At 42.0% G+C, this 12,593-nt stretch overlaps 1 protein-coding gene across 6 annotated transcripts in view; it reads right to left on the bottom strand.

The window, feature by feature from the left end:
• Window positions 1-616: 616 nt before the first annotated feature.
• The window catches only part of ENOPH1 (enolase-phosphatase 1), a 111,804-nt gene continuing 99,827 nt past the window's right edge, over window positions 617-12,593 (bottom strand). For all 6 annotated transcript variants that reach the window (XM_073597882.1, XM_073597899.1, XM_073597875.1 and 3 more), the window contains one exon: window positions 617-804. In XM_073597882.1, coding sequence (XP_073453983.1) covers window positions 665-804 — 140 coding nt within the window. In that variant the 3' untranslated portion in view covers window positions 617-664. The remainder of the gene's footprint in view (window positions 805-12,593) is intronic.

Here is a 12,593-nt window from a genome sequence, read left to right on the forward strand (position 1 = left end):
TGCAAAAGACTTGAGACTGGGGCAGAGGTACGCGCCTTCCAGCAGGGCAACGACCCTAAACATACAGCCAGAACTACAATGGAGTGGTCAGGATCAAAGCATATTCATGTTTTAGAATGGTTGAGCCAAAGTCCTAACTCCAATAGAGAATCTGTGGCAAGACTTGAAAATTGCTGTTCACAGATGCTCTCCATCCAATCTGACAGAGCTTGAGCTATTTTGCAAAGAAGAATGGGCCAAAATTTCACTCTCTAGATGTGCAAAGCTGGTAGAGACATCCCCAAAAAGACTTGCAGCTGTAAGTGCAGCAAAAGTATTGACTCAGGGGGGCTGAATACAAATGCATGCCACACTTTACAGATATTTATTTGTAAAAGATTTTGAAAACCAATTATCATTTTCCTTCCACTTCACAATTATGTGCAACTTTGTGTTGGTCTATCACATAAAATCCCAATAAAATACATTTAAGTTTTTGTTTTTAACATGACAAAATGTTGAAAATTTCAAGGGGTATGAATACTTTTTCAAGGCACTGTATCTGTTTATTCTGGAGATTTTCGTTAACCGATGTTGGGTTAGCATTAGATCATTCAAAAAAGGAAAAAGTGAGACATTGTTATGTTTCATGCTTTTCAATTTATTTTATGCAAAAGAAAAAAGGTTATTGTACAGGGTGCAAAGTTATCTGCTCAAACGAGGTTATAAGGGGGTAGTTGGCTTTTTCCTCATCGGTTAGCGCTGCATTTCCAGGTCTCACCACTAAAGCCACAGTCATTCCCGCTTCCTCTGCAGCCTTCGCCTCTGTGGAAAAAGAGAGCGCCCCGAGATAAGCAAGATTTATTTGAAACCTTACATACACGTTTATTATATATATATATATATATATATATATATATATATATATATATATATATATATACACACACACACGATATGACAGTTTTTTTTTTTTAGTTAGAGGCTATAAAATTCAATTTAATACAATGTATTTTTCAAATGCAAAGTGAAACATGTAACGTACAATAGGGTGATCAGAAATCATCTTTTGCTGTTCTACTTTTTTTTTTTGCGTGTTGGCTTGCTGGTCAGTGTGAGGGGTGCAGTGGCTGGGGAGAGGTGGAGTACACTGAGGAAGGAGTGTCCAGGACGGACTGTTCTTACTCAGTACACCTGTTGGTGACAGCTACATGAATTTGGTGCAAGCAGTGACACTTTTGGTGCTGCTCCCTGTCTAGGACACCCTTTATAGATTTTTCAGATAGGTCAATTGACAAGAAGCTAAAAAAGAAAAAAGGAGAACTGACCAGGGCTTTTTTTTTTTTTCTCAGAGAATAGGTGCAGGAACTCTCCCCTTATGAGTCACCCTTCATCTCTGCCCCCGTACCCACCTCCGAGCACTGTCTCTTGGCTCCACCCCCTACCCACCTCCAAGTACCGCTCCTTTTTGAGAGTACAGAACCAAGTATCATTTTGTGCTACTAAATTGTATGGAATTTGGTAGACCCCACCCAAGCAGCCCCCACCACAGCAACCATAGATCCCCCCACACACAATGACAGACCTCCTCCCAACAACAATGGACCCCCCCCCCCCAACAAAATACCACCCCAGCAACAATAGACCCCCACAAAAAAAATAGATCCCCAGTGACAATAAATCCCCCAGCAGGCAGCATCAATTGACCCTCCAGCACACCTTGCCATAGAATGCTTTCAGTGCTGGAGGTGCCGGAACTGCATTCCCGCTGAAAAAAAGCCCTGGAACTGACCATATACATACAGAAGTAGTCTGCCCAAGTCTAATGGAAATAAAAACTTTCAATCCAAACTCAATTGAGTGTCACTAAAATAAGTCAAAGCTGCCAGATCTTATTAAAACAATCTCTTGGATCTGTTCCTATTGCTTCAAAACGAGTTCCTGAGAAACTGGGCAAGCCAAGTAACTTTATATTATTGTGTTCTATTGTGCACACATTCCCTGCAAGTCAAACTGGATTTACTAATACATTTTACAATTCTTCTTTTCATCAGTCATAAAAAATACCGACCCTTACTTCTTATGGAAAAACGCAGGGAAATCCAGGGAAAGGCACAAATATAGATGTAACTTTAATATAAACTCCCAATTAAAGTCAGCATATGTTTCTGTCAACAATGTTTGAAACAGCAAACCAGCTTTGATGTGACAGCGTTTTAATGTGCCAGTTTTTTGTTATAAAGGGCAACCCCTACTGATTATATAAATAACGGCAGGATTCCAGCAAGAATTGCAAAGAACTGCATCAACCACTGTGTTGGATTGGACTGTGATATTTATTGCCATGCAGCTTTTTTTTAATACTTGGATGAAGTGGTGAAGAGTTGGATCTTTTGTCAGAGACTTCTCCTAGATAAGGGTCTCTATTACTCCTAAATATACAGTATCTCACAAAAGTAAGTACACCCCTAACATTTTTGTAAATATTTTATTATATCTTTTTATGTGACAACACTGAAGAAATGACACTTTGCTACAATGTAAAGTAGTGAGTGTACAGCTTGTATAACAGTGTAAATTTGTGTCCCTTCAAAATAACTCAACACACACCCATTAATGTCTAAACCACTGGAAACAAAAGTGAGTACACCCCTAAGTGAAAATGTCCAAATTGGGCCCAAAGTGTCTATATTGTGTGTGAACCATTATTTTCCAGCACTGCCTTAACCCTCTTGGGCATTGAGCTCACCAGAGATTCACAGGTTGCCACTGGAGTCCTCTTCCACTCCTCCATGACAACATCAAGAAGCTGCTGGATGTTAGAGATCTTGCGCTCCTCCTCCTTCCGTTTGAGGATGTCCCACAGATGCTCAATAGGGTTTAGGTCTGGAGACATGCTTGTAAACACACAGATCCACGTAATGTCAGAGGAGAGGAGAACGATGGTGTGTCCCTTGTAAATAGGGACACCGATAGGTCACCTCCCCCAGTCAGTCCCCTCCCCCCACAGTTAGAATCACCTCCCTAGGACACACATTTAACCCCTCGATCACTCCCTAGTGATAACCCCTCCCCTGCCAATCACATTTACACAGTAATCAATGCATTTTTATAGCACGGATCGCTGTATAAATGTGTATGGTCCCAAAAATTTGTCAAAGTGTCCGATATGTCCGCCGCAATATCGCAGTCACAATAAAAAAAAAAAAAATCACAGATCGCAGCCATGACTAGTAAAAAAAAATTAAAATAATAAAAATGCTATAAATCCGCTATTTTGTAGACGCTATAAGTTTTGCGCAAACCAATCAATATACGCTTTATTGCGATTTTTTTTTTTTTTTACCAAAAATATGTAGAATATGTATCGGCCTAAACTGAGGAAAAAATTTGTTTAAAAAAAAAAAATTGCATATTTATTATAGCAAAATGTAAAAAATATTGTGTTTTTTCAAACCTGTCCCTCTTCTTTTGTTTATAGAGCAATACATAAAAAGCAGAGGGGATCAAATACCACCAAAATAAAGCTCTATTTGTGGGGAAAAAATGATAAAAATTTCATTAGGGTGCAGTGTAACATGACCGCGCAATTGTCATTCAAAGTGCGACAGTGCTGAAAGCTGAAAATGGCTTGGGCAGAAAGGGGGTAAAGTGCCCTGTATTGAGGTGGACAATTTCTCTAGAAAAAAAAAAATCTTGCACTATTCACTTACTACACACAATCAAATTCCCGATTACTGACATTGGAGGCATAGGAAATATTTTTTGTTAATCAAACAGCTAAACAGAATAAACTGCACCTCTGAAATTGGGGAGAATATTTTAATATCAATGGACACACCATTTTCTTTTTTTTACTTGGAATGATGTCCAAGAACTGTGCTAAAGATTATACTAATTAACAATCTGATATCATTGACTTACTAATATTGTATATGACCCACTTACAGACAATAACCTGATGCCATAGACTTGTTTTGGTGCATGGGGTAAAGGGAAATTGCTCTCTTTACCGTCCTCTCCTTTTTTTTTTATTTCATTCTATCCTTCTTTTGCTAGCACATCTTTTCATCCTCCATCTCTATCTTTTCTTTATATTCTTGCTTTCCATTGTCCTAGGTTTCTTCAACAGAATATATCTTGCTCCATTTAAGTATAACTGCATTTGCACCCAACATTATTCATTTTTCCTACTTACTGCTTTATGAAAAAAGGCCTATCTGATGGATTACCACTACTCCAATTACATTCTCTCGCCAGCAACATTGCCTGACCATGTGTTTGCATCCATTTCTTCTGTAAAACAGCTTTTCATGACAACCACTAGAGGGTACTGTCTGCATTGGTCTGAATGAGCATTCTGTATCTTGAGGACATTTCCTTGCAGCTCATCAGAATAGAGCAGAGGGTCCTCACAGCTAGAAGGCTGCAGACAACATTACTGGAAACAGGACTTCTCAGAAATCATTAGACAACAGATTAGCAATTTTTCAAAGGCAGCTGAGACAATACAGATGTAGAATTTAAGGGGTACCTCCATTTTTGTCAGAAAAAAAATAGCAAAAAAAAAAAAAAAATATATAGTGTATACCATTGCGACTCAAGTCATATTGTAATTAAATGTTATTCAAAAATGACCTTTCCTTTTTAATCTACAGCTCTGTAATTTTCTGTAAAATGCAATATGGCTACCTGCAGGTGTTCTGTACACAGACTAGGTACAGAACCCCCCCCCCTCCCCCCGATATGTCATTTCTTGCTTTTGTGATTGGCTCGCTGATCCTTCCAGAAGTCTGCACTAAGATACAAATCAGATTTTCGGCAACATGGTCACACCATTGTTACTACTAAAAAGGCCTGGATTATCTCCTAAATGTACATAATATAACAGGATACTAACATTTATAGGTTAAGTTGATCCAGGGAATATCCGATTGCCTTTCAAGCGATCAGGAAGGATTTTATTTTCCCCTGCTGGAGCAAATTGGTTCATGCTTTGCTGTGTTTTTTGCTTTCCTCTGATCAACTGTGTATAGTATTGTGTATATAGAATTGTATGATTTTTTTTTTTTCTTTTTTATTGGTTGAACTAGATGGACTTGTGTCTTTTTACAACCAACTATGTAACCATTAACTCACACAATAAAAGTTGTACCTGAGATGCATTAGAGCAGCTTTTTCAACCAGGGTGCCTAGGCAAAAATGCCTAAAAGTTTCCCAAAAATGTATACAATCCAGCAGGTGGATGAAGCCTGCCTTTTAGTTACACAAAGCCACGGGTTTTTATTGTGCACCATTTCAACCTTCCAGCCTCCGGCATCCTAACAACCAGTGATGTCATCAGAGTTGATTGCCTGCACAGCATCCTTGTTTGACTCTCCCCTGCCCCTCTACGTCAACACTGGGGCTAGCTGTGTGATAGAGAGAAACTGAGGGAGAGGAGAAACACTGGAATACTAGTCGGTACTAGTGTGCAAAAGTGTATTTGCTTTGTAAGAATAAATCACCTCTAATGTTGGGTGTCCTACGTGTGTTGATGTTGCTGCATCATGTAAAACTATTGGAATAGTTTTTACATTTTAGAATGGGTTCATTGAGACTGTCCATAATTTTAAAGGGTGACTTGGCTGAAAAAAGGTTGAGAAACACTGCATTAGCGGCAACTGATTTATTTGACCCCCTTTGATTTGGTAAACAAGTCTGATTATTTGAACTTCTCGATGAAATGAACTTTATTAACCTTTTCAATTTTACTGTACACTATGTGATTTTGATTCTTCTCTCTATGCAACACACAAGAAGCATTGGGTTTTGTATTGTGCTTTTTATTATTGTGTTTGTTCACAACCTTAACGGTTCAGCAAAATTACAATGAACCTTGTAATAGGAATATTTAAGTGACAACTACAAAGGTGGGACTTCCCTCACTTAGATGTTGGAGCCATATTAGTTTTCTTTTTTAGGTTTATTGTGTGGAAGCTGTGGCTTATATCTTTGCAATCAGGAAAGCTTCCTGCTGACTGCATAGCTCTAGGTATGACTTAGATTGTATTCTGGGGTTTTTAACCACTTGAGCCCCGGACCATTATGCTGCCTAAGGACCAGAGGTCTTTTTCCAATTTGGCACTGCGTCGCTTTAACTGCTAATTGCGCGGTTATGCAATGCTGTACCCAAACGAAATTTGCGTCCTTTTCTTCCCACAAATAGAGCTTTCTTTTGATGGTATTTGATCACTTCTGCAGTTTTTATTTTTTGCGCTATAAACGGAAAAAGACCGAAAATTTTGAAAAAAAATGATATTTTCTACTTTTTGTTATAAAAAAAATCCAATAAACTCAATTTTAGTCATACATTTAGGCCAAAATGTATTCGGCCACATGTCTTTGGTAAAAAAAATGTCAATAAGCGTATATTTATTGGTTTGCGCAAAAGTTATAGCGTCTACAAACTAGGGTACATTTTCTGGAATTTACACAGCTTTTAGTTTATGACTGCCTATGTCATTTCTTGAGGTGCTAAAATGGCAGGGCAGTACAAAACCCCCCCAAATGACCCCATTTTGGAAAGTAGACACCCCAAGGAAATTGCTGATAGGCATGTTGAACCCATTGAATATTTATTTTTTTTGTCCCAAGTGATTGAATAATGACAAAAAAAAAAAAAAAAAAAAATATTTACAAAAAGTTGTCACTAAATGATATATTGCTCACACAGGCCATGGGCCTATGTGGAATTGCACCCCAAAATATATTCAGCTACTTCTCCTGAGTACGGGGATACCACATGTGTGGGACTTTTTGGGAGCCTAGCCGCGTATGGGACCCCGAAAACCAATCACCGCCTTCAGGATTTCTAAGGGTGTAACTTTTTGATTTCACTCTTCACTGCCTATCACAGTTTCGGAGGCCATGGAATGCCCAGGTGGCACAACCCCCCCCCAAATGACCCCATTTTGGAAAGTAGACACCCCAAGCTATTTGCTGAGAGGCATATTGAGTCCATGGAATATTTTATATTTTGACACAAGTTGCGGGAAAGTGACACTTTTTTTTTTTTTTTTTTGCACAAAGTTGTCACTAAATGATATATTGCTCACACAGGCCATGGGCCTATGTGGAATTGCACCCCAAAATACATTTAGCTGCTTCTCCTGAGTATGGGGATACCACATGTGTGGGACTTTTTGGGAGCCTAGCCGCGTACGGGGCCCCGAAAACCAATCACCGCCTTCAGCGTTTTTAAGGGCGTGAATTTTTGATTTTACTCTTCACTGCCTAACACCGTTTCGGAGGCCATGGAATGCCCAGGTGGCACAAACCCCCCCCAAATGACCCCATTTTGGAAAGAAGACACCCCAAGCTATTTGCTGAGAGGCATGGTGAGTATTTTGCAGCTCTCATTTGTTTTTGAAAATGAAGAAAGACAAGAAAAAACTTTTTTTTTTTTTCTTTTTTCAAATTTCAAAACTTTGTGACAAAAAGTGAGGTCTGCAAAATACTCACTATACCTCTCAGCAAATAGCTTGGGGTGTCTACTTTCCAAAATGGGGTCATTTGGGGGGGTTTTGTGCCACCTGGGCATTCCATGGCCTCCGAAACTGTGATAGGCAGTGAAGAGTGAAATCAAAAATTCACGCCCCTTAGAAAGCCTGAAGGCGGTGCTTGGTTTTCGGGGTCCCGTACACGGCTAGGCTCCCAAAAAGTCTCACACATGTGGTATCCCCGTACTCAGGAGAAGCAGCAGAATGTATTTTGGGGTGTAATTTCACATATTCCCATGGCATGTTTGAGCAATATATCATTTAGTGACAACTTTGTGCAAAAAAAAAAAAAAAAAAAAAAAAATTTGTCTCTTTCCCGCAACTTGTGTCGCAATATAAAATATTCCATGGACTCGACATGCCTCTCAGCAAATAGCTTGGGGTGTCTACTTTCCAAAATGGGGTCATTTGGGGGGGTTTTGAACTGTCCTGGCATTTTATGCACAACATTTAGAAGCTTATGTCACACATCACCCACTCTTCTAACCACTTGAAGACAAAGCCCTTTCTGACACTTATTTTTTACATGAAAAAGTTTTTTTTTTTTTGCAAGAAAATTACTTTGAACCCCCAAACATTATATATTTTTTTAAAGCAAATGCCCTACAGATTAAAATGGTGGGTGTTTCATTTTTTTTTTTCACACAGTATTTGCGCAGCGATTTTTCAAACGCATTTTTTGGGGAAAAAACACACTTTTTTAAATTTTAATGCACTAAAACACACTATATTGCCCAAATGTTTGATGAAATAAAAAAGATGATCTTAGACCGAGTACATGGATACCAAACATGACATGCTTTACAATTGCGCACAAACGTGCAGTGGCAACAAAATAAATACATTTTTAAAAGCCTTTAAAAGCCTTTACAGGTTACCACTTTAGATCTACAGAGGAGGTCTACTGCAAAAATTACTGCCCTCGATCTGACCTTCGCGGCGATACCTCACATGCATGGTGCAATTGCTGTTTACGTTTGACGACAGACCGCCGCTTGCGTTCGCCTTAGCGCAAGAGCAGGGGGCGACAGGGGTGCTTTTTTTTTTTTTTTTTTTTTTCTTTATTATTTTTTTGCTTTTTTATCTTATTTTTAAACTGTTCCTTTCATTTTTTTTTTTTTTAAATCATTTTTATTGTTATCTCGGGGAATGTAAATATCCCCTATGATAGCAATAGGTAGTGACAGGTACTCTTTTTTGAAAAAATTGGGGTCTATTAGACCCTAGATCTCTCCTCTGCCCTCAAAGCATCTGACCACACCAAGATCGGTGTGATAAAATGCTTCCCCAATTTCCCAATGGCGCTATTTACATCCGGCGAAATCTAAGTCATAAAATGCTCGTAGCTTCCGGTTTCTTAGGCCATAGAGATGTTTGGAGCCACTCTTGTCTCTGATCAGCTCTATGGTCAGCTGGCTGAATCACCGGCTGCATTCTCAGGTTCCGTGTTGAGACAGGAGAGCCAGAGAAAAACACGGAAGACGGTGGGGGGGGGGGGGGGGCATTCCCTCCCACGGCTTGTAAAGGCAGTCTAGAGGCTAATTAGCCGCTAGGATTGCTTTTACATGAAAGCCGACCGCTGGCTGAAAAGAATGATACCAAGATGATACCTAAACCTGCAGGCATCATTCTGGTATAACCACTCAAAGTTGTGAATGGCGTACCTGAAGACAAAAAAATGGTTAACAATAAAGCACAGTAAACAATAAAGTATAAATAATTACATACCTGAAAAACAAACATGATAAAACATAATAACAATAACAATAACAATAACAACACTGCAGAATAGAATACAGTAAAAAAAGAGCAGAACAATAGAGAGAGAGAATAGAGAGAGAGAACAATAAAACGACAACTATTTTTTTTTATTTTATATATATTTTTTTTTTTTTTACACTTTTTTTGTAACTAACTTTTATAACTGTAACCGGTTCCAGGTTCGGGTCTCTCAAAATGCGATGGCATCTTGGGAGACCCTGTGAAAGTGTGCCTAGTCTGTGCAATGCTGTACCCTACGCTAATACTCAACTAGTGTATGGTAGCGTTCAAAACATTCACCAATGCAAAGACCAGGATTGTCAGGACAGAAGGGACAATAATAGCGGGTGTCACGCCTATATCCGCGTTTGCTGCAGACACAACATCTTTTTGGGGGGGGTTCGTTGGGTAGGGGTACTCGGGAGCACATAAAAATGCCTCTCATGCAGCCGACTGCATTTCGTTGGGGGATGTGAATGGGGGAAGTACGGGCGCTGCAGAAGCGGTGGGTTCCCAATTAGGATTGGCGAATGCAGCAGGAAGGGCACTATGGGCACGACGGGCCTGTGTTTGTCTTTTTGGTGGCAGCGGGACACTACTTGTGCTTGTCACCTCACCAGCTTGAACTGCACTTATGGGACTCGCCACGTCACCAAGTGTTACTGCAGTGCTGGTTTGACTACGACCGGGGTGTACTAGGCCGCTGGTGCTTGCCAGTTCAATAAAAAGCTTCCAAAAAAACTGTTAGCGATCGCAGGGATCAGGCCTGACTCTGCGAACGCTGCAGTAATGCGTTTAGTGTTTTGTAAGTGACAGTGATCGATCGATACTGCACTTGGGTGGGCTGGACTGGGCCGGGCGGAGGGGCAAAACGCAGGTGCTAGCAGGTATCTGGGTTGATCCCGCTAACACTGCGTTTTTGGGAACCCTAAACTGCTGGGGACGCTAGTATAGATCTGATCTGATCGGATCAGATATTGATCCGTTCAGATACTATACCACTAAAGGAGGCGTATGCTGCGTGCGTGGGTGTTAGCGGTACTGGCGCTAACCTGACGCTGCCTGGGGCCGGTGCTTGCTAGTTCACCAAAATGCTACCAAAAAAACTGTTAGCGATCGCAGGGATCAGGCCTGACTCTGCGAACGCTGCAGTTATGCGTTTAGTGCCTTGTAAGTGTCAGTGATCGATCGATACTGCACTTGGGTGGGCTGGGCTGGGCTGGGCCGGGCGGAGGGGCACAACGCAGGTGCTAGCAGGTATCTGGGCTGATCCCGCTAACACTGCGTTTTTGGGAACCCTAAACTGCTGGGGACGCTAGTATAGATCTGATCGGATCAGATATTGATCCGATCAGATACTATACCACTAAGGGAGGTGTACGGTGCGTGCGTGGGTGTTAGCGGTACTGGCGCTAACCTGACGCTGCCTGGTGCTTGCTTGCCAGTTCACCAAAATGCTACCAAAAAAACTGTTAGCGATCGCAGGGATCAGGCCTGACTCTGCGAACGCTGCAGTTATGCGTTTAGTGTTTTGTAAGTGACAGTGATCGATCGATACTGCACTTGGGTGGACTGGGCGGAGGGGCAAAACGCAGGTGCTAGCGGGTATCTGGGCAGATCCCGCTAACACTGTGTTTTTGGGAACCCTAAACTGCTGGGGACGCTAGTATAGATCTGATCAGATCAGATATTGATCCGATCAGATACTATACCACTAAGGGAGGCGCATGCTGCGTGCGTGGGTGTTAGCGGTACTGGCGCTAATCTGACGCTGCCTGGGGCGACGCATATCACCGCCGGGCGATCAGGGGGCTAAACCTTTATTAGGTAATAAACGGCGGGTGCCCTGACACTATAAAAAATAAACGAACTAACCTGCGTCACCCGTAACGGTTATACGGTGATCAGTGATGAAAGGGTTAACTAGGGGGCAATCAAGGGGTTAAAACATTTATTAGGTAGTATATGGGGGTCCCTGTCACTATAAAACGCTGACGGCGAACCTAAATATTTACCTCACTAACTAGCGTCACCAGCGACACTAATACAGCGATCAGAAAAATGATCGCTTAGCAACACTGGTGACAGGGGGTGATCAAGGGGTTAAAACTTTATTAGGGGGGGTTAGGGGGGTACCCTAGACCTAAAGGGGGGTAATATTCACTGTCCCAACACTGTAACTGTCACAAACTGACACTATGCAGTAATCAGAAAAAAAAAAAAAAAAAACCTGCTGGTGTCAGTTTGTGACAGGGGGGGGGGGTGATTGGGGGGGGATCGGGGGGCGATCGGGGGGGGGATCGGGGTGTTTTGTATGCCTGGCATGTTCTACTGTGTGTGTAGTGTGTTGTGCACTCACATTGATGTCTTCTCCCCTCGGCGCTGGAACGGAAAATACCGAGCCGAGGGGAGATGACATCATTTCCTTTGCTGCTGTTTAGCATACAGCAGCAAAGGAGTGTTCCCATTGGCCGGCGGCGATCGCGAGGGGGGGGCCACGAACGGATGGCCTCCCCCTCATCTCGGATCGCCGGGGAACAGAACGGGACCGCTTCGGGCACCGGGGGGGGGTCCGATCGGACCCCCCACCCGCGAGAGGCAAATCACGTACATGTACGTGATTTTGCCTGCCCGTGCCGCCTTGCCGACGTAAATCGGCGTTAGGCGGTCCTTAAGTGGTTAATAAAATAATACCTGTCGATCCTGACATAAAATGTCCTTGTGTAGGCACATCCTGCTATATGGTGTCAAAGCTTTGTTCTTGCCCCCCAATTGTGACTACAAGTGGTTATTTTTAAAGACATTACGCAGGCACGGCCCACTGTTGTCAGCATCAGAAAACCTGCCCAAAGTTGATATGCAGCTCCATACTGAGATAAACATGTAGGCTGCCACTGCTGGTCCAGCGGCTTATATACTTGAATGTACAAACAAAGCCAAAACGTTTCTTTTCATTTTGGATGGGATAAGAAATGGTATAAACCCCTGTCAGTTTTTCTTTTTTTCCCCTCTGAGCCTCCACTGGAAAACTTTCCCTTCACTTCTTGCACTAAAAAAGAAGTATGGGATTTTTTTTAACCCATATTCATACTTACCTAGGTGGATGCAGCATTGGTCCAATGCTGCATCTGTCCCCGGCCACCTCTTCACTGAAAACCGAGCCACCAAACACCGCCAATGGCTCGGTTCTATCACCTCCCCGAGCAGAGAGATGCTGACTGTCAATCAGCAGCTCTCATGCTCTGTTCCTCCACGCTCACTGGAAAGCTGAGCTATGGAGGGCCAGGGAGTGGCCGTCTCAGAGGCTCACTG

Source organism: Aquarana catesbeiana, linkage group LG01, assembly GCF_042186555.1.
Source record: "Aquarana catesbeiana isolate 2022-GZ linkage group LG01, ASM4218655v1, whole genome shotgun sequence".
Classification (NCBI taxonomy): domain Eukaryota; kingdom Metazoa; phylum Chordata; class Amphibia; order Anura; family Ranidae; genus Aquarana; species Aquarana catesbeiana.